General features: G+C 44.6%; 1 protein-coding gene and 1 long non-coding RNA gene across 6 annotated transcripts in view; one reads left to right on the forward strand and one right to left on the reverse strand.

The window, feature by feature from the left end:
- Positions 1 to 21,257, reverse strand: part of LOC110526419 (transcription factor 12) — a 99,077-nt gene that overhangs the window by 18,563 nt on the left and 59,257 nt on the right. For 4 of the 5 annotated variants that reach the window (XM_090238679.1, XM_036980812.2, XM_090238680.1 and 1 more), the window contains exons 7-12: positions 17,923 to 18,058; positions 17,429 to 17,481; positions 1,972 to 2,071; positions 1,106 to 1,245; positions 344 to 488; positions 152 to 222 (exon numbers count right to left, since the gene is read on the reverse strand). In XM_090238679.1, coding sequence (XP_090094805.1) covers positions 152 to 222; positions 344 to 488; positions 1,106 to 1,245; positions 1,972 to 2,071; positions 17,429 to 17,481; positions 17,923 to 18,058 — 645 coding nt within the window. Of the gene's footprint in view, positions 1 to 151; positions 223 to 343; positions 489 to 1,105; positions 1,246 to 1,971; positions 2,072 to 6,633; positions 6,880 to 17,428; positions 17,482 to 17,922; positions 18,059 to 21,257 lie in introns of those variants that run through there. The other variant, XM_090238681.1, reaches the window with a different exon arrangement.
- Positions 12,005 to 14,503, forward strand: LOC149983056 (uncharacterized). Its single transcript, XR_016496826.1, has 2 exons — positions 12,005 to 12,119; positions 12,744 to 14,503. It is a non-coding gene; the product is annotated as an uncharacterized LOC149983056 (long non-coding RNA).

Consider the following 21,257-nt stretch of genomic DNA (forward strand, 5'->3'; position numbering starts at 1 on the left):
TTAAGTGCTGCATGGATTGTGCCTCCCTTTACCAGTAAACCAATAGGGCTTTACTCCCAACAAACAACCTCTGTGGATTTGTAACATGGTTTCTATCTCTTTTGAGGCTTTCCCATTTACCCGGAGGACAACAGGGGTGTACTATACTCACCGAAGCCAAAGCTTTGCCCAGTGCATCTCCAGTCTGCTGGCTTCCAGTGGCATTCCCTCGATTTGCAGCAACTACAGAAACAAGGAGAGGACATTAATAACACAGAGTATAGATTAAAGAAGATAACATCATTATAGGAATGTATCTCGCCTATTGATATTTAAGAGTAGATCAACTAAATATTCACCGTACCCATGACCCCATCGGTGGTGTTGATAGGCGGGGTGTGTGTTGGGTTAACGAATGGTGAAGTGCTGGCGTTGCTGCGGTGGAAGCTGGACATTGGAGGAAGACTGGCATGGATGTCTGTCGGCGATACAGAGTGTGGAGGGTAATTCTGAAAGAGAAAGAGGACAAAACACTTGTTCATCAGGACAATGCAATATTGTGTGTGCCTACACTTGTTCAGTGGTAAGAATAGCATTGTGCGTGGTGAAAAAATATCATTTGATAAAAGAGAGGTTATATGAATGTGGAGCCCAGACAGACAGAGGGCTTTGGTTGGGCAGCAGCTGCAGGCTCCCTGTGAGTCCCAGTGAGACACAGTGGGCAGACAGAGCAGAGCAGATGAAACACTGATAGAGGGGGTCAGCCGTGTCTTACACAGATACTGCCCAGACAGCAACATCAGATAGAGAGATAGCCAGGCCACAGCTCAAAACAATCACTCTCACTACGGGCTCAGCAGAGAGGAGGGGATGTGCTCTGATGGGGCAGAACAGGACATGGAGGCTGAATACGCATCAGTCACAGTGTTTCCCGTAGCCAGACTTTTTCTGTAGGCAGGGTGGGCAATATTATGGGCTGCAATATTGCACACCACAAATATTCAATTGAAACCAATGCAAGCCAAATGTTTAATGAGCATGGGGCAATAGAGCTTAACAGGGAGGTGGTAGACTGTCTAAGAATAGGTAGGGGAAACATTGAGACATCACTAGCTGGGTTGCTTACCAGGCGGTCATGTGAGTGCATGTTGACGTAATTTCCTGACTGCGGCATGTGAGATGAAGATCCTCCCAGCATTCCTCCATAACTAGGCTGGTTGATCCCATTGGAGGAATTCCACGGATCAGAAGAGTTGTGGGACCCATCTAATGACAACAAACAGAGTTGAGTTGAAATGGATCTGTTTTGAGTTTCATCCCTATTCTTTACAGTATAATGACTCATGTAACAAAAGGATCAACCAATTGAAGAGACATCCTGGATTTGATTCCAGGAGAGGGCAGACATTTAAATGGCTTTAGTTTAATAACCAGTCAAGTTGACATAAAATGCAATATGCCTGAACAGCCATGAAGCAAACCACAACAACAAACCACAACACACAGCTTGATTATGCGAGCCCAGAGAGACCTTTCCACAGAGGGCAGTCCCCCTCCTCTCTGCTGAGTTTCTGGATCACACAAGGGGGTTGTTCACTCTCCCAGTCTGGTCTAAGAACTGAAACACAAGCCCTGTCCTGGACACAGCTGAGATAACACTAAGCCTCCCTTGGCTAACAGAAACCAACCAGATCCCTTCAAAGACAGGCGACTGAGACCAGGCTCAGTGAAATACTGTCTACCAGAAGAAAGAAATTGCTCAATTGAGCTGAACATTTGAAACTGTTTAGCGACATCAGAGAGAGTGACTACAGAGAGAGTAACTGCGTGTGATGTTAGGATGTTTGTCCAGAAATATTTTCTCATGGGTCCACTGTCTATCAACAGGCAGGGGAAGACATTGACAAAGACAGCGCCTCAGATTGAACAAACAGATAATACTGGCTTCTTTAGACTCCATGACAGAGACTGTCTTAAGTCAGAATCACTTACCAAAGAAAGTGGTTGCAAACATACTGCTGGGGGGTTTGGGAGATGAGTAGGAGGGAGAATCTCTGTTGAAGTCTTCTGTGTTGGGAGAAGGGGCATACACCTGCCAAAAGAAAACAGACATTATTAACATGAATAACAACAGCAGGTGCATAGGGCAGTCTAGTCATTATCCTCGAAGATGTAACTTGTGACTGTTCTCTGTATGTGGCAGGAGCATAATGATGATGATTTGGTTGAGTTATTAGGATGATGTTGAAGAGGACCAATTCTAATGCCCCACCACCCCGCCTGGTGGGTTGATCACAATCTAAAGCCAGTGCATTAAGGACGGCGTCATTAACCATCATTAGATGCAAACGAGTACCTTCGCCTAAATTTGTCCCTATTCCTCACACGACTGTTATTTGTAAAGTAGCGCTGTATGTTGAAGCCGGAATCATGTCTACTTTAATGAATGTAGTGAACAAACTGAGCCGTGCCAGTTTAAGAAGCCAGTGGTGTGGCAGCTGGGCTCATTTGGAAGGCTCGTGGAGGGAGGACTGGATTATCAGGGGGTGTTTGCATTTCAGATTGTCTCAGCTCTTAATGGAACTATAATGACACCAGCACACACAAGCGTTCATAAAAACACTGCAAATTGCAGCTCGCCAAAGAAACAAATCAAATCAGAAAATCAAATATGGAGCCTGTGCTTTTCTTTATTTTGCTACCTGGTTGTGAGCTGGCGAGGGATTGAGGGAGGGGATGAGCGGTGAAGCACAGAGGGCTGTTGTGCAGCTGTGGCTGTGCCAGGCTGGGTGGGAGGATCAAAGGGTCGTGAGGCCAAACATTAGTGATGTGGTCTCTGACTTCATCCACTCCAGATGGAGGGAGAGAGAGCCAGTGAACTCACCACGCCACAAAGAGGGCCAGTCCCTCAACCCTAACACTATCACCATGCAGCACAAATCACTACCAGACCTGCCACCCAACCCCCCCCCCCCCCCCCCTAGTCACCAGCAACATAAATTCCTTTTTTAATGACCTAATGGCATACTCATCTGTTTGCGTGAACAGAGCCCTTCAAGACCTTCAAAGGTTGCTTCCTAATGCAACAAGATGTGTCAGTGGGCTTGGAGAGAATGTTTTGCTGTCCTACTGAAGTATAATCATCTTATTTACGAGACACAACCCCAACAAATTTCATTCGTCATCACTTTACTACGTACGTCAAGAGAAAGACACACACATACTCACTCACGTGAACAACATATCAGTCAGTCAGCTTAGCCAACACACAGGGCCACAAGCAGTGTGTGTGAGCATGTGATTAGCTGTGTGTGTGTAACTCCAGCACCCTTTGTACATGTCGTTTAGCAGGGAGGGGATCTCTTGGGTCCTCTGGCTCGCACATGTGACCCAGGGTGTGGGGACTCCCGTGGAGATTCCAGGTTAGCCTCACACAGGAGCCCTGGCTTTGTCCCAGTCTGAGCCTCAATGGGCAGCATATGGCGGTGGATGATGCTAATTGTCCTCTTCACACTGGGCTAGCCAGTCAAGGCATTAATAAAACACCCAAACACCGGGCGCCTCATTCCCCTAGCCTCTGGAGGAGAGGGCCCGCCTGGGTTTCCTTTTACTACCACATGAATTAAAGAGACATCACTCAGAGCCCGGGCCAGCAGGGCCAGCAGGACCAGCACAGTTGTTGGAGTTTGGGTGTTTCTGTATATTTTCCGCATCACGTTTAATTTAAGAATATCTGTAGCCATCATAATCCATATGCAATCATTAATTCAGGGTTTGTGGTTCATACACTGAGCTTACTCATGTTTGACTTAATATCAACAAGCATCAGATTTCACTGTCAGATTGGAGAGAATGGGGACAGTAGGTTCTTGGCAGAGCTTCGTTCTGCAACTCTCTCGTCTCTCTGTGGCTGATCTGAGAGGGCTGATGAGTCCCTCCACACCTTTCCACACATCACCAGCCTGCAGCACCCGCCTTTGATCTCGACCCCACACCAATCAAAACAGCACATGGAAAAAAACATTATATTGTCAACATATGGATACACCAAATGACGACGGCGAAAATAACCTCTTAAAAATAAATGATCACCGCAGCAAAAACTCACAAAAGAGAACAGCTGAGAGCAGTGGACTGCTGGTGTCAACACAGTATCCTGTCTCTGCACGTCACTATGCGGAATCAAACCATGCCCGAGGGCCTTTCTTTTCAAGTCTAAATCTAACACACTTAGAGGCTAAAAGGCACGCACGCAGCTCCAAAACAATGGTCCCCTGCTACACTGCCCCAGAACCACCTTCCTGATGGGGCATGTTGAGCGCTGCAGCCTGGTACCAGGCAACCCTTTAACAGAGACATCTCAAGCCTCAAGCTGTTGATGCTTAAAAACTTCAAGATTTAGGTCTCAAGAAACACAATTTTCAAAGACCAACTGGACTCTGATAAATGAGGTGATATCAGGTGTTATATACGTGGGAAGCTGTCAACATTAATTTTAAACTCTGCGGCAAAACTCATACTCCTGATGTTATCTTGTCCTGTAAACAGTTATTCCATATTTCCTGAGAAAAATAGTAATTTACTGGATGCCTCCTTGGTCCAGTCCTCAGTGCACTTGAGGGATATTAGACAGGAAAGGCCACACCTTAGAAAAACACACTCCACCAAATCCTCCCAAATATCTGAATTCTCTAAAGCTTAGGTTACTCATTTTCTATGGAACTGGAGGAAACAACAGAAATAGAAAACACTTAATACGTCAAAAAACACAGAAATCAAAGACTTTAAGGCTCGTGCCATAAAAACAATAATCCCTCTCAAAACTCCAACAAGTAAATGTGAGTTTTGTTTATTCTCACAATAAACACTATCTCTCCTCCGAAGAAGAGAAGATAAAGAGCTTGGTATTGGTTGGTTATTTATTTATTTATTTATTTATTTATGACTGCTTTGGATCATAAAGTTGACCCATGCTGCCCACACGTTCCCAATTTTCTCCCTCTGCCGGCCTGTAAGACATTCCTGGTAATCCTTAATATAAAAATATCAAAGGGATCTGTGGTGCTGTAGGAACAAAGGGCATTGTCCTAATGGGGTATGAGGAGGGCTAAAACACAAGCCTGAACATGTTGACCTCATAAAAGTGAATCTCACAATAGTATAGAAATGTTCAACTTCCTGGTTTCTTTAAATCAGAGAATGAGGTCCAATGAGGCCCTGACTCTGAAATGTGGAGTTCTCTTTCTGGATGGAGCTGACTGGGTGTTTCAGTGTTTTTGCTCTCTGGAGAGAAGCTCAGAGAATGAGGTCCAATGAGGCCCTGACTCTGAAATGTGGAGTTCTCTTTCTGGATGGAGCTGACTGGGTGTTTCAGTGTTTTTGTTCTCTGGAGAGAAGCTCAGAGAATGAGGTCCAATGAGGCCCTGACTCTGAATGGTGGAGTTCTCTTTCTGGATGGAGCTGGGTGGGTGTTTCAGTGTTTTTGCTCTCTGGAGAGAAGATCAGAGAATGAGGTCCAATGAGGCCCTGACTCTGAATGGTGGAGTTCTCTTTCTGGATGGAGCTGGGTGGGTGTTTCAGTGTTTTTGCTCTCTGGAGAGGAGCTGGGAAACAGGAAGAGACTTTTCTCTGCTCATCTCTTATTCAGCAGCAGTGCCAGTGAGACTTTTACACCTGTGACACAATTACTGCGAACATCTGAGGAAACTCAATTTAGCTCAGAGGCAGGTAAACCGAAACACAAATGCACGCAACCACACACACGCACACTACAGACTCTCCCACATACAGACACATAAAATAAAAGTTTTTGCAGGAACACAGAAATCAAAGAGTTTTTTACTGAGCAATCCAGGAATCACATTAGGCTCCCTGTAGAGTCCAGAATGCCGATGTGATTAAAAACAGATGGAATAACAGCAACGCTGGTGCTAGGAGCTCAATCTACAAACAGGAAAGTCTAACCTTAACAGGCAGCCTCTTTTCCTTAATCATTCCCAGACTCCCACATGTTATTATTTCAACCCAGTCCCAGTGCTGAACCAACCAGCCAGTAAAAATAAATTCACTGCTAAAATTTTTTATTTTCAGTCTGTCTGTCTACGAACAGAGGTGAGAGACAAAAAACATGATGTGTTGAACTTTTTTTCAACCACACACATCCACATATTGAGATTTGTTCCTACTTATATACAATTGATGTGCCTTGCTTATATTCCGCTTTATCTCTAATAGAGAAGTCTGTGCTGAAATTAAGTGTAAGTTTTGACATACATGGTTAGCTAAAAAAAGAAGAAGTGAACCATCTAACAGATTCAGGCTATAACATGTCTGGAACATATTGAGAAAGAAATGAAGTAAGTCCTCTATTTGAACTGCAAAGAAAAACAAATGGTACTGTCACACAGCTGTAACTGAAGCAACGGAAAATCAGTCCACAGAGGAGAGAGGGAAAATGAGAGAGAGAGATACAGAGAGAGAAAGAGAGAGAGAGAGTAAAGCAGAGAGGAGTGATATACTCTAGAGCCGAGAAACATGCTGTGCAGCCGGACAACACAATATTCTGCAATTCCATACCCGAGGGCCAATTACAAACATGGACACACACACACACACACTCTCTCTCTCTCTCTTTCTCCCGTAGACAGAACTCACCGATTTCCCGTTGTAGTAATACATTAAGGAGTTGCTGCCCATTCCAGGGACAGGGTAGGCGCAATACATGATATCTTCGGCTATTATACTGATGACTGGAGCAAGTGTACTGTTTCAGAGCACGGCAGCAGCAGCACACAAGCCTTCTCCCTAGACATACATCGAACCCGTTAAAAAGGGACTAATTCTTTCAGTCCTGGGCTGGCCCTTCACACATGGATCTACTCAGAGGAAACTTATGCAAAACAGGGCTGAACCATTCGCCACAGTGTTAGGGGGGCGGTAGAGAGAAGGGGAGGGGCTGATATGGTTCTTCCCACTAAGCTTCATAAGTGCTGAGGCAAAGAGGAAAGCAGATTGGGGGAGGGTAGGCGAATGGGGGGGGGGGGGGGGTAAAAAAGTTAAAGCGAGGAGATGGGACAGAAAATAAATGTGTGAGCTGATTTAGAAAGAGGAGAAAAAAATTATAACTCCCCAAAATAAACATTTAGATTTTCTGCAGGGGAGATTGAACTAAAACTATTTAGCTTTGGGCACGATATCATTCATTTACATTATTAAAAAGCAAACAAATTACTGGGTAAATAACTGCAATAAACATGCTCTCCCACACAGGTTTTAATCCTAAACAGGTTGTTTTTGTAATAACTGAATTAGTCCGCTAGCGGTAAGGTAACATGAAGGGATAGGGTTTCTACACAACCATCTGGACAGGAGCTGAACCTGTTCCCACACGCAACGTTATACCAATTAACAACCAATATGGGAAAGTGGACTCTCAACAAGGAAAGGAAAATAGGAAGGGAAAATAAAACCTCAAATTAAATGTGGATTCTATTTCTTAGGTAGAAAACACAGAGTCATAAAAACAGACAGGGAGAAGGAGAAAGAAACGTTTAGAATGTTGTAGAACATCTTAGTGAGAATGTTCATGTATACTGTGTGCTTCCATAACAATTACACTTTCCCTATAGTCAGAATGAACCCCCTTGTCACGACGGTGACTGTAAACAGAGAGAGTTGTTAAACACACGCCACAGCTGCAGAGGGGCCGGGCCTTGACGTCAGACAGGCAACAGAACTGTGATGCTCCATTTCCTAAACCCCCGGGGGCCTCAAGCTCAGACGTACACCATAGGCCAGGAGGAAGCAGAGGGGTACAGCCAAAACAGCCACAGCCATTTCATTTCACTGTCTGCCACTCTCAGACCGCTCTGCTGTTCCATGTCGGCCTCCATTGAAGGAGGAGAAAGAGGAGAGGAGGAGAAAGGAAAGAGGAGGAAGAGCGAGGCGAGAGGTGAGGACTGACCCGTGTGCCGTACAGAGCCTTTAAAGCCCACTCCATCCAGCCTCCCTGGAGCCTTTCATGTCTGCCAGTGGAAGCTTCCTGGACTAAACACAGTCCTGTGCACTCATTGAGAGCATTATTGTTATAGAAAGATGAAAGACTCCTTTCCCAAAGAAAACGAGGCTTTATTATGTTTTTCCTTCAGTACTATTATTATGTATTCCTCTTTCTTCTCAGATTCTTTTTAAACTCTTCCAAGGCACTGGGGTCCACATGCTGGTACCACTTTATATCTGGACCCGTTTCAAGTTGATGCTTTAAGGAAAATGTACGTTTGAAGGGTCCAAAAACGGGTCCAGACACAGAAGGCCGGGCTGAGAAAAGAACATGAAAGCTCAAAGAGAATGAGTAAAGAGAGATGGACTCAACATTGATAAAAGCAGACGCATTACTACTACTCACAAACACAGCATTCAACATGTAGCTGCAGACACAGGGTGTCACGCTGGCATGAAGAGAGTCGGGAGACAGGTGCAGGAATGCGTAATAGGGTTTTTAATTCAGTCCAAATTACGGCGTGCAGTGTAAAGGCACGGGGACGAAGACCAAACAAACACGTACACAAAACACAGGGTTGAGACCCAAACAAAAGAGCGAGGAGTACCTCGAATAAATACACACGCGCACAATGATTAACACACGGGACGAGACCCGTAATCATCTGCGCAATTCACAAGGGCTCGAAAGCCCGAAACACACAGCACAGGTACCCACACGCACCAACGGACATGTTAACAATAATGGACAGCACCATGGTGAACAAAGGGCACATACAGTGCCTTGCGAAAGTATTCGGCCCCCTTGAACTTTGCGACCTTTTGCCACATTTCAGGCTTCAAACATAAAGACATAAAACTGTATTTTTTTGTGAAGAATCAACAACAAGTGGGACACAATCATGAAGTGGAATGACATTTATTGGATATTTCAAACTTTTTTAACAAATCAAAAACTGAAAAATTGGGCGTGCAAAATTATTCAGCCCCTTTACTTTCAGGGCAGCAAACTCTCTCCAGAAGTTCAGTGAGGATCTCTGAATGATCCAATGTTGACCTAAATGACTAATGATGATAAATACAATCCACCTGTGTGTAATCAAGTCTCCGTATAAATGCACCTGCACTGTGATACTGCACTGAGACCAGAGGTCCGTTAAAAGCGCAGAGAGCATCATGAAGAACAAGGAACACACCAGGCAGGTCCGAGGTACTGTTGTGAAGAAGTTTGAAGCCGGATTTGGATACAAAAATATTTCCCAAGCTTTAAACATCCCAAGGAGCACTGTGCAAGCGATAATATTGAAATGGAAGGAGTATCAGACCACTGCAAATCTACCAAGACCTGGCCGTCCCTCTAAACTTTCAGCTCATACAAGGAGAAGACTGATCAGAGATGCAGCCAAGAGGCCCATGATCACTCTGGATGAACTGCAGAGATCTACAGCTGAGGTGGGAGACTCTGTCCATAGGACAACAATCAGTCGTATATTGCACAAATCTGGCCTTTATGGAAGAGTGGCAAGAAGAAAGCCATTTCTTAAAGATATCCATAAAAAGTGTCGTTTAAAGTTTGCCACAAGCCACCTGGGAGACACACCAAACATGTGGAAGAAGGTGCTCTGGTCAGATGAAACCAAAATTGAACTTTTTGGCAACAATGCAAAACGTTATGTTTGGCGTAAAAGCAACACAGCTGAACACACCATCCCCACTGTCAAACATGGTGGTGGCAGCATCATGGTTTGGGCCTGCTTTTCTTCAGCAGGGACAGGGAAGATGGTTAAAATTGATGGGAAGATGGATGGAGCCAAATACAGGACCATTCTGGAAGAAAACCTGATGGAGTCTGCAAAAGACCTGAGACTGGGACGGAGATTTGTCTTCCAACAAGACAATGATCCAAAACATAAAGCAAAATCTACAATGGAATGGTTCAAAAATAAACATATCCAGGTGTTAGAATGGCCAAGTCAAAGTCCAGACCTGAATCCAATCGAGAATCTGTGGAAAGAACTGAAAACTGCTGTTCACAAATGCTCTCCATCCAACCTCACTGAGCTCGAGCTGTTTTGCAAGGAGGAATGGGAAAAAATGTCAGTCTCTTGATGTGCAAAACTGATAGAGACATACCCCAAGCGACTTACAGCTGTAATCGCAGCAAAAGGTGGCGCTACAAAGTATTAACTTAAGGGGGCTGAATAATTTTGCACGCCCAATTTTTCAGTTTTTGATTTATTAAAAAAGTTTGAAATATCCAATAAATGTCGTTCCACTTCATGATTGTGTCCCACTTGTTGTTGATTCTTCACAAAAAAATACAGTTGTAAATCTTTATGTTTGAAGCCTGAAATGTGGCAAAAGGTCGCAAAGTTCAAGGGGGCCGAATACTTTCGCAAGGCACTGTATATACAAATACAATCAGTGGGAATAGGGGCCAGGTGTGCGCAATGAAAGTTCCAGAGGGATCTGTGACACAGGGACACTTTGGGATCATTTACATTTGTCTAACAGACAAACAGATATTAGCTGTATTACTGAGAAGACGCCCATGTTGTCATACTTCATTTCCTGTCAGTTCTCATCCTAAACACTAATCTTCTTAAGACAGAGCCAGGACCACCACCCTCGATCACTTCATCAACATTGAACCTGGGCCCGGGCCCTGACCCATCAGCCACCAAGAAACAGGACCAGTCTGCATCTGTGTCGAAGTGGGCCAAGTGTTACCTGACTGGCAGCCACCCAGCCATGCACCTGTCCACACAACTCCCCCCTCTAATCACATTTGAGCCAGTGGCCATGCTTTTCCCCCTGGGATTTGTTTGGGTGTTAAAAAAGATCCACTGCAAATCCACCCACTGAGGTCACCTCCATCTCACGCATGGATTTAGCCATGATGTCATAAGACAGGATGGGGGGATTGTTTCCTGTAAGAAGCTCTGGTTTTTATTCGGGGGGGTCGGGGGTGCTGAGGGGGGTTCTTAATCTGCCCAAAACCCCACAAGAAGTTTATAACACAAAGCTTTGCCTTGACTTAATTACACATTCATTACACTTTAACTCCAATGATTTACAACTGCATAAACCAGCACAGAACAGGCATTTTGTCCTCTGTAGGCTGTTCCAGAGCAGGCATACAGTGCAGTGCTACTGGCTCTGCTTCAGTTTGAGATGTTAGAGTATCTCTAACTGCTGAATCTTTAACGACAGACACGTTTCCTCCTCTTCCAACTCCCCCCTGACCATATTTCCCTAACACTTTGCATGTGTGTATGAAGCAGAAAGGTGCTTTACGGTTATTTATTAAGCACTCATTCTGTGTGACTGAGTCAACATACACTTCCTCTAGTGCTGCTTCTGCCAGACATACGTACATGTAGCTATGGTAATCCTGGCTGAGCCACTCCTGGCCTGGCTGACTGATTGACCTGCATAGGATATATATATATATACACACACACACACACACAGACACACACACACACACACACACACACACACACACACACACACACACACACACACACACACACAGAGAGAGAGAGAGAGACAGACCGACATGCAGAGAGACACAGAGATACACAGAGAAACAGACACAGAGAGACAGGCAGACAGACACCCTGCCCTCCCCAGAGTTAACATGGATCTCCAGTCCACAGACATGCCTCATATGATCTTTTTCAGTACACCCCTAAACTTCTGTGAGTTCATTCAATATAGGCTGAAACACAGACCCTCTCTCTCTCTCTTCCATCCAAATATGATCTGAACCACATTCCCTACGAACCACCAAATAACACTCCACCCAACTCCCTTTCATCAACTCTGCCCTTTGTCATCCAAATCCTCCCGGACAAACAACTGTTCATAAAGTTATTTAGTGATAGGACACTGCTCTAGCGCCATAGCAACATCACATTGAATTCCTTCCTTGTCTCTTTGTTTGTTCTAAGTCATCAAAAATGATTCTGGAACCAATGAATTGTATTAATATAAAGGGTGTCACGACAACGGCAATGTGTACTACACAAACACAGAGATCCAATACGCATGAATAAAGCTGCTGGATGGAAGGAGGCTATCTCTGAGCCACGACATTAAGACTGAGCCTCTCTATCCAGTTCAGCCTAGTACAGTAGGTCAGTGTTCTTGCCAGTGTCCTCTAGTCTTTCACTGGTCCAATGCACAACCAGGCACCCAAGAAGGACCAATCCAATCAATGCGCCCTGACATGGCTCTGACTTACACACTCTGAGGAAACACTCCACTGCTGACGCTCTCTTACACCAGAAGGTATACTACAAAGCAGGATCAATGAGTTAGCCAGCTAACTTTGATAAACAACTAGAAATAACTATTGATTTTCTGGTTCATTAAGAAGGATAAACTTAGATATGTGTTTTTGGTTGTTGAGCCAATTAGACCATACTCATTTCAAGCATATCTTTCAAAAAAGACAAGTTAGCTGGCTAACTCATTGATCCTGCTTTGTAGTATACCCCACTGGCCACTCTGGGGTGGTTTAGAGTTAAACAACCTCCAACTAACACACTCTATTAACCTAATCACTAGTGATTGTTGACAGAGCACAGTGCCAAGCCTGCCAGGCAGCAGTCTAAAACCAAGGTCTGCATTAACATGGTGCACTCACGCAGCCAGGCCCTACATTAATCATTTACTACAGGCCGAAATGTGAGTAATGACTTTAATGTGTGCATTCATTTCTGCTTCATGTTCTTTTAACTCTGTTTCTCTCCTTGTAGATGAAAGCAGCAGGGACCTCTGGAGTTGTTGGCCTTCTCCTTTATCTCCGCCTCTCATGTCATTGTTAAATCTGAGCAACCCAAAGACCGATAAACACAACAAGGCAAGGCCCTGGGGAGGGAGGGGGTGAGGATCTCTGTTCAGGATCATCCCAGGCAAACGAGGGGCATATATCTAATGAGCTCATCCCCATAGGGTCTTCAGACAGGGGTCAGAGCAGAGCAGCAGAGCCTGGCACACTGCCCCCTGGTGGTCTGACTCTGACCTGCTGACCTGATAGGTGTTGAGATAATGGACATCATGCCAACCCAGAGATGGATGGGAGCTGGTCTGTTGCCAGGAGGCAGAGGTAGACAGAAAGACAGTCCTGTTCTGTTTAGTACTATTAATATTCTAGAATTGATTTTAGAAAATGAAATGGACCATGTCAACCCACATTCCATGACCACGTCACAATGACCATACTCTTAAAACCCTTATTGAATTAAAAAAGAGAGAAATTCAAATAAATGCTTAATCAAAAAAAAAATGGATACAAGAATGTTGAGGTACAGTACATAACGACTGTTGTCTGGTAAGTCATCTGATGCTGTGAAACAGCCAGACAACAAGGATATCCAGATCACTTGAGACGATACAACTGTGCCTACATGAAAGGGCCACATCAAACAATGATTGTTTGGCTGTATTTGCAGAAGGCTTTGCTGACGCGTTTCATCCAAAGGCACGTCTACTCACAAGAGCTGCCCTCTGCCAGGTCCTGACCTGCCCTGGTTCAAAGAGAACTCAAAATGAGCTCTGCTTCCTGCACCATCCTGCTCTGCCTGCAGATGGCTGTCTAGTCAAAATACATGTAGCTGCATCGATGAAAGGGGGCTGTAGTCTCTCGGAGTTCAGCTAAACACACACACACACACACACACACACACACACACACACACACACACACACACACACACACACACACACACACACACACAGGAGATAACCTCTGTGTGTCATTCACCCAAACACTGCGAGGCAAAATCCTGGGTCTTAGTCTCAGAGCCCGGAGCAAAGCAGACTTCCTCTCTTCTAGTCCCTGTTTCCCTGCTAAGTGAAAGTCTCTCAGAAACGAGGGTGTCTGAGTGATCTGTCAAAAGCAAATGACAATCTTTTTTGTCATTCACAGCCAGGGTTCTCGCTAGCAAAAGTCCCTGAAGGGAGTTGATTCTGCCTCCCACCTCCTCCCTCTCCCGCCACTTTCTTTCTTTCCCTCCTCCAGACTAGCATCACCACAGCCATGGAAGAAGTGTCACATCAAGCCGTTGTGCCAGTGACAAGGGCGCATAAAAAAAGCCTGGCTATTTACACACACACCAGCAATGCCCTCCTAGCTACACATGAATATCCTACAAGATACAGCTTTTCCCCACGAGCCACAGAGCTGCCGCCGCGGCGCGTCTCTCTCCTCTATCCTCCTGTCAGACGGACCCTTAACGCAGGTGCCCGTACAGCTGCCCGTCAGCAACCCTGCTCCGCAGCATGCTGTCCATCCAATGATAACCCGTTATGTCTTCACTCAGAGCGATGCTCAGTTTACAAAGTGATACATCTAGCTATGACCACAGTCAGCCCACTGTATCATGAAGTCAGCCTTACAAGACTTAAGACCGATAGAGTCAACCTCTGATCATCTGCAATGGCTAAGGAGCTTGTGTTTGTGTTTGTGTTCATTGTACTGAATTTATGTTCTACATTTAATATAAATATCAGAAGCAATAAATAATGTGTTTGAATTGGGACTAGTGGACTCCAGTGCACATATACACTATATGAGGGTTCCCCAATATACAACATGCTTTGAAATTATTATATTTTAGTCAAATATCTGTTTGGGCTTCTTGCAGTCAACATATTATTTGTAATTCAGTTCCGGCCCCCTGACCAACGGCTGAATCTAGTTGATGATCCCTGTACTACATCATGTTCGTGCCACATTACTCACTTTATTTGTATTTTACTATGTACACAGTTTATCTATTGATCTACTGTTCAGAGGGAAATGGTGCTTCTCAGGCTGACAAAGTTGGTGACACACCTACATATGTAGGATCTTCCTTTGAGCCAGAATAATACAATAATAATCCTGCAGCAACAGGAAATGTGAATTATTACGTGGATAAAATGTATGAAACTGTTTTGTAGGGGTTGATACATTTTTCGTTAGGGCAAATCATGTTTGACTTTTTAAAGTGGAAATTACAAACTTTAGACTTTTTAAACATTGACTTTAAACACTACAAGTTTTCATTTCCTACTGTGCAGGAAAACTCTCAGTAACAAATGAGTAATCAAATTAAGATCCTACATCTGTACAGTAGCTCCTGTCCCCTAAAAGGAGCATGTACGTCAAATGAACTGCAAAAGTGGGTTAAGGAAAAAGTGTGTATATGAGATGAGATTGGCGTATAAACATGTGAATGTTTGCAATCAGCAGCTGGCTGGCTCTCCCTGATGGCCTCCACATCCTGGTATATACTGCAGGGGAACAACCTAAATGCACAGAGGATGTGCTCCCATAAATATTATGATTGCAATATAAATCCTACATATACACACATCATATATACACACATCAGCCGCTCATTAAAAACACACCGCTCTTCAAATCTAAACCTCCTCAACCATTTTTAGGTGAGGATGGAAAAAAAATAGTTTGAAATAAATAAAAGAGAATTCCCAGTAGGGGAAATTATGATATGAAGCATTGTGTTCACTTTGTTAATCAAGCAGCTCTTCAGGCCTCTGGTGAAGCCTGGGTGCTTACACACGCAAAAGCCTTTCAGCAGCCAGCTGCATTTCTGCATTACAGGTACACTGCAGGCTCCTCACCCAGTACGGCACAGCTGCCCTTGGCAACCCTGCTCCAGGTGCGCCTGTGCCCTCGACACCCCTAAACTCCACCACCGCTGTCTGCCGCCCACAACCAGTCTAGGTCCCTGCAGATAACCCTTGTACACGCACGGACACGCACGCCCACGCACACACACACACACACACACACCTCCCACCAGCTAGTATATAACCTCTAGACACCTATAATCAGTTGCAAGACAAGCTATGGCAGCTCATGTCCCCTCCACCTCCTCACCCAACACTTCCCACCAGGCCCATACAACACCTCCTAAAAGCCTCCAGACCAGCCCTCCATCACCGCCTACTCAACCTCCATCCCCACACACCACCCATACCACAGGCTCTCTCTCTTTACCTTTCCCTGCAACCAGAGAAAATAAGAGAAAAACAGCCCCTTTTTCCCTGTTAAAGTCTTGGCTCTGTCTTGGGATCAGAGACTAACTCCTCCAACATCCAGGCCTCGTCTTCTCCACACAGAGTGACAGAAGAAGAAGAAGCTGCATTAGCTCCTCTACTTATTCCACTCAGGATTGTACTGCTTTGATTCTACTGTTATGAGTCACATAGTGCACCTGCGCCCATGTGTTAAGCAGAGACAAATAAAAGCCCTGCGCCCATTTACACCACAAAGAGATGTACCCCGCAAAGCAACCAATCTTTCTCTGCCTCCCTCCCTGTCTCCTGGCACCATCCCCCCATATCCCCTTCACCTACTTCAGGAGGGGAGAGGCAGCGTGCGTTTCCCACTCTGCTGCTTTCCTCCCTCTGTTCCTGACAAACTAGTATTCAAACACAAATTCAGAGACAAAACACATCTCTCTTTTATGTCCTGTGTCTTGTTCCATATCTGATTTCAGAGGAACAGCGGTGGAGCTCGCGATTATCACAACTCCCAAAAGCAAATCCAGTCTCTGAGCCACCCTCATCAAAGCCCCCTTCTTGTTCTCTGGGGAAGAAGACTTCAGCACAAAAGTAAAGAGGGATCTCTGCTAAAACCATTTTTTAAAATGTTATTAAAAGCATCGGCTGGTACCAGTGGCTGGGAAGTTAAGGCTTAATCGCCCGCTTTGAGAATCCACCAGGATTTTCACAATGAACATCTGACTTAGTGATTTATGCATATTAATGAGGCCCGGCCCAGGCGGAGGCAAGCTGAGCTCCACACTTCCTCTGCATTCTAATGTCTTCTGCTCCACCGGGATTATTACCCATGGAAATGTCTCTGATTCTGCACTATTAATCGCTGTCTGTCCTCCTGTTTGGCTACATAATGACTAATTAAACATCAAAAGAGCAGCGCCGGGGATCCGCTCCGACAGCTCTGTACCCCGCGCCCCGCATAGCCCTGCGTCCCAGGAGAGGAGCTGAGGAGACCACGCTGTGACAGGACAGACCCCAAAATCAATCACCCCAATGTACACACACATACACACACTCTCTAGTATACACACACACACGCGCACACACACAAACAACAAGGCAGGGCTATGGGCTCCCTTACACATCAACCAGGTACCACTGCAGAGGACGTCTTTGAAGAGTCAAGGAAAACAAGTAAAATCCCAGCAAAGTTTGTGTGACATTGATGTCAACAGCTCTTTTTGTGTGTGTGTGTGTGTGTGTGTGTGTGTGTGTGTGTGTGTGTGTGTGTGTGTGTGTGTGTGTGTGTGTGTGTGTGTGTGTGTGTGTGTTTGTTTGTTTGTGTGTGTGTGTTTGGTTAAGCTCACTGAGAGATCTATTTATATATGAGAGGCATGGCAGGCAGATGAAATGATCTTCCACTCACAGATGAAGGCAGACCAGGAGGGACCTTGCGAACTTTCTTTGTTTGTAGAGGATCTGTGAAAAGATAAAACAGGATTGAGGCAATAGAATGGGCCTTTGTGGGATGTAAACAACACAACACTCATTCACGCACTGGCATAAAGAGGGGAACGATGAGGATGCCAACCCTGGCCTAAACATTCTTTCTTGCACACAATCAAGTCAAATCAAAAACAATTTGTCATGTAAAATGCAAAACAATTTGTGCGTGTTGTGCAATCTATTGAAATCACCAGGATAATCATTATTAGTGTTAAAATAGGAGTTTAAATGGCTAAGCAAAAGTCATTAATCCATTAAAAACACAGGGACTCCTGCAGGCTTGTTCATGGAGTTAGTGAAAACAGATCAGCACATACTGCTCTAAACACGATACTAGACTAAAATGCCATTGTCAGGGACTTGATAACTTGCCCTGCTCTGTATCTCTATAGGTATGGGTTAATTGGCACTGACCAATGGGAGTAGGTTCCGGTAGGGGGCGTCTTCTGGGGTTGGCCCCGGTGAAGGGAGGGTAGAAGGGAGGGGCCGTTTTCCCCGATGTGGTCACAGGCCCAGGACTTACCAGACCAATGTCCGGCCGCAGATTGGACTGGAGGAGACAACAGAGAAACAACAGATAAGTGGAGAACAGCAGTGTGAAACTAGTGTGTGTGTGTGTGTGTGTGAGAGTGGGAGTGTGAGAGAGGGGGGGGGGGGGGGGGGTTACTCATGCAGTCAGGGGTTGATCTTATGTACTGTCATATATTATCAGTGAAACACTTGGCCATGAATCTGCCATTCCCCTAATGATCTATTAAATACCATGAATCAATCCATTGAACAGCTTTATGGAGATGTGCTCCAGTGGGAATAAGGGGCCACTGTGTGTTATGCTACCATAATTCACTAACAACCTGCCCTCAGACAAAATACATCTCTTTAACGGTAAAGACAGTAAATAACTATTTTCACAGCAGCAGATGAGCGCAGACACCTCAATTAATGCATGTCCACTTAGCAGTAAAATATTTATTTTTCAAAATGTCATAGATATGTGTTAATGAATGCTTCCTGTGGAGCTGACAAAAGGTATAATGTTCGTTTGAAAACATTCTGAAAAAAATGGTACTGTTCTATAATGCTGGTAAATGGTGCTATGTTATGGAGCATCAGCATAAGAAATCTAATACACATTTCAGTTTCTCTTTTTTATACACACAGTCATTTTTGTACTCCTGTGTGCACCACTGTTAGCAGCTCCACTGAACTACAAGGAGAAATCCATCCAATCAGTCTGACCTAGTGATTTCCCTCTCCTCCAGCCTGCAGTGGAACGATATTGATCAGCAGCGATCACGGCCTGAGGGCATCTTCAGACACAACCAGGGACATGTCATGACTTGCAGGAGCAGCTCTTTGAAGGGAGAGGGCTCAGGGAGGTGCAGGGGGGTGAGAGGAGGTGCAGGGGTAGGGGGTGAGAGGAGGGCAGCTCAAGGCTCATTAAACCATCAGTCTGATCCCAGGATCTGTGGGCTCCCCCGAAAACCACGCCGGCTTAACTGGACAAAACGTCCGTCCAAGAGACCTGGGAGTCACCAGGCCACCAGCCTGCTGGACCTGTGTCTGATCTCAGGCACACGTATCCAATTAGTGGAGGAGAGCCGAGATGACACAGAGCTGTCCCAAAACCTGCCTCTGATCTGACAGGCCCAGATTAGTGGGCTGGAGTCCTGAGTCCTCAGCACCCTCCTCTCCTGTTTACTGTGTCATGTGACTGAGTTGAGGCAGCCTCTGGAAGGTTCCAGCAGCCTCCAGGCTCCGCCAGTATCCACTCCACTCCAGTGACCGTTGTGTCCCCAGCAAACAGGCCAATTAAGGACGTTGACCAATTAGTCTAATTTGCTGCGGACCGTAAGTGGAGAAGGAGGGAGGGTTGAGGTGAGTGAGGATACCTCAGAGGAGAGAGCTGCTCTGGAGACTGGAGCCCTCATGTGCTTCCAGGAAACACTACAGTAGTTCCTAGCCACCGTGCTTTTACACCTGCATTGCTTGCTGTTTGGGGTTTTAGGCTGGGTTTCTGTACAGCACTTTGTGACATCAGCTGATGTAAGAAGGGCTTTAAAAATACATTTCATTGACTGAGAGGGCTGTGGATTGACACGGTAACCAATGACATTAAACTAACATACAGTTGAAGTCGGAAGTTTACATACACTTAGGTTGGAGTCATTAAAACTCGTTTTTCAACCACTCCACAAATTTCTTGTTAACAAACTATAGTTCTGGCAAGTTGGTTAGGACATCTACTTGGTGCATGGCACAAGTAATTTTTCCAACATTAACAGACAGATAATTTCACTGTATCACAATTCCAGTGGGTCAGAAGTTTACATACACTAAGTTGACAGTAACTTTAAACAACTTGGAAAATTCTAGAAAATTATGTAATGGCCAAATGGCTTAAGGACAACAAAGTCAAGGTGTTGGAGTGGCCATCACAAAGCCCTGACCTCAATCCTATTGAAAATATTTGGGCAGAACTGAAAAAGATAATGCGAGCAAGGAGGCCTACAAACCTGACTCAGTTACACATACTCTGTCAGGAGGAATGGGCCAAAATTCACCCAACTTATTGTGGGAAGCTTGTGGAAGGCTACTTGAAACGTTTGACACAAGTTAAACAATTTAAAGGCAACACTACCAAATACTAATTGGGTGTATGTAAACTTCTGACCCACTGGGAATGTGATGAAAGAAATAAAAGCTGAAATAAATAATTCTCTCTACTATTATTCAGACATTTCACATTTTTAAAATAATGTGGTGATCCTAACTGACCTAAAACAGGACATTTTTACAAGGAATAAATGTCAGGAATTGTGAAAAACTGAGTTTAAATGTATTTGGCTAAGGTGTATGTAAACTTCCGACTTCAACTGTAGGTCAGAGGGAAGGTTTTGACCTTGGTCAATTTCCACAAAAATGTTCATCATTATTATTATCTGGATTGCCTGGGTATTTCACCTACTATCAATACAAAATATTTCCCCAAATAACCCCTCACAATAACACCAAAATGGCAGTGAGGTGGTACTCTAAAAATACCATAGATTCTGATTTTAACAGATTGGAATGAAGGCCATCAAGTCCTGTGAAAATCAAGTTTGCCACTGCTTTACTGCAGTAGAAATGAGGGGAGAAGCAGGCTCTGCAAACTGACAACCTGTCACAGAGGCCACTGCATTGACATTGACATGGCACAACAGACCAGACCAGACTCACTTCTGCTGCCTTTGTTCAATGATATTGAATCCTTCCAGCTATATTAGCTGGTGTTTCTTTTATAGAAACTACTGCATGGAACAAAAACCATTCAAGAGCCACAAGAGGTCAGATGAAATATCAATTACCATGTAATCTACAGTACACATAGTAAAGCATAGGAAACTTCAGCGAGGCCAGGGTTTATTGGTTGTTGATTACATATATCTTCACATCCTCAGAATGCTATTTAAAGATGACAGAAAATGTTGTTATGCTTTCATGAAACTAAACCCATAATCTTTGATATTCTGGAGAGAAAAAAAAGAGACAATTGAGACGAAGAAGAAAACAGACAGAGAATTGAGTGAAATTGAGTTTAACAGCCAAGGCTTGTTCTGTTCTGTAGTCAGTGTGTGACTGTCTAAGGAGAAGGAGAAAATGTCCTCCCCTAGTACTCCAATAACACACTTGCATCAAATGACGTTGTAGTCAATCATGTTGCTAATGCCCAATACCCGACACAAGGCTTTATTATGTCAAGAATT

The sequence above is a fragment of the Oncorhynchus mykiss genome, chromosome 6 (genome assembly GCF_057628025.1).
Source record: "Oncorhynchus mykiss isolate SJ-2025 chromosome 6, ASM5762802v1, whole genome shotgun sequence".
Lineage (NCBI taxonomy): Eukaryota > Metazoa > Chordata > Actinopteri > Salmoniformes > Salmonidae > Oncorhynchus > Oncorhynchus mykiss.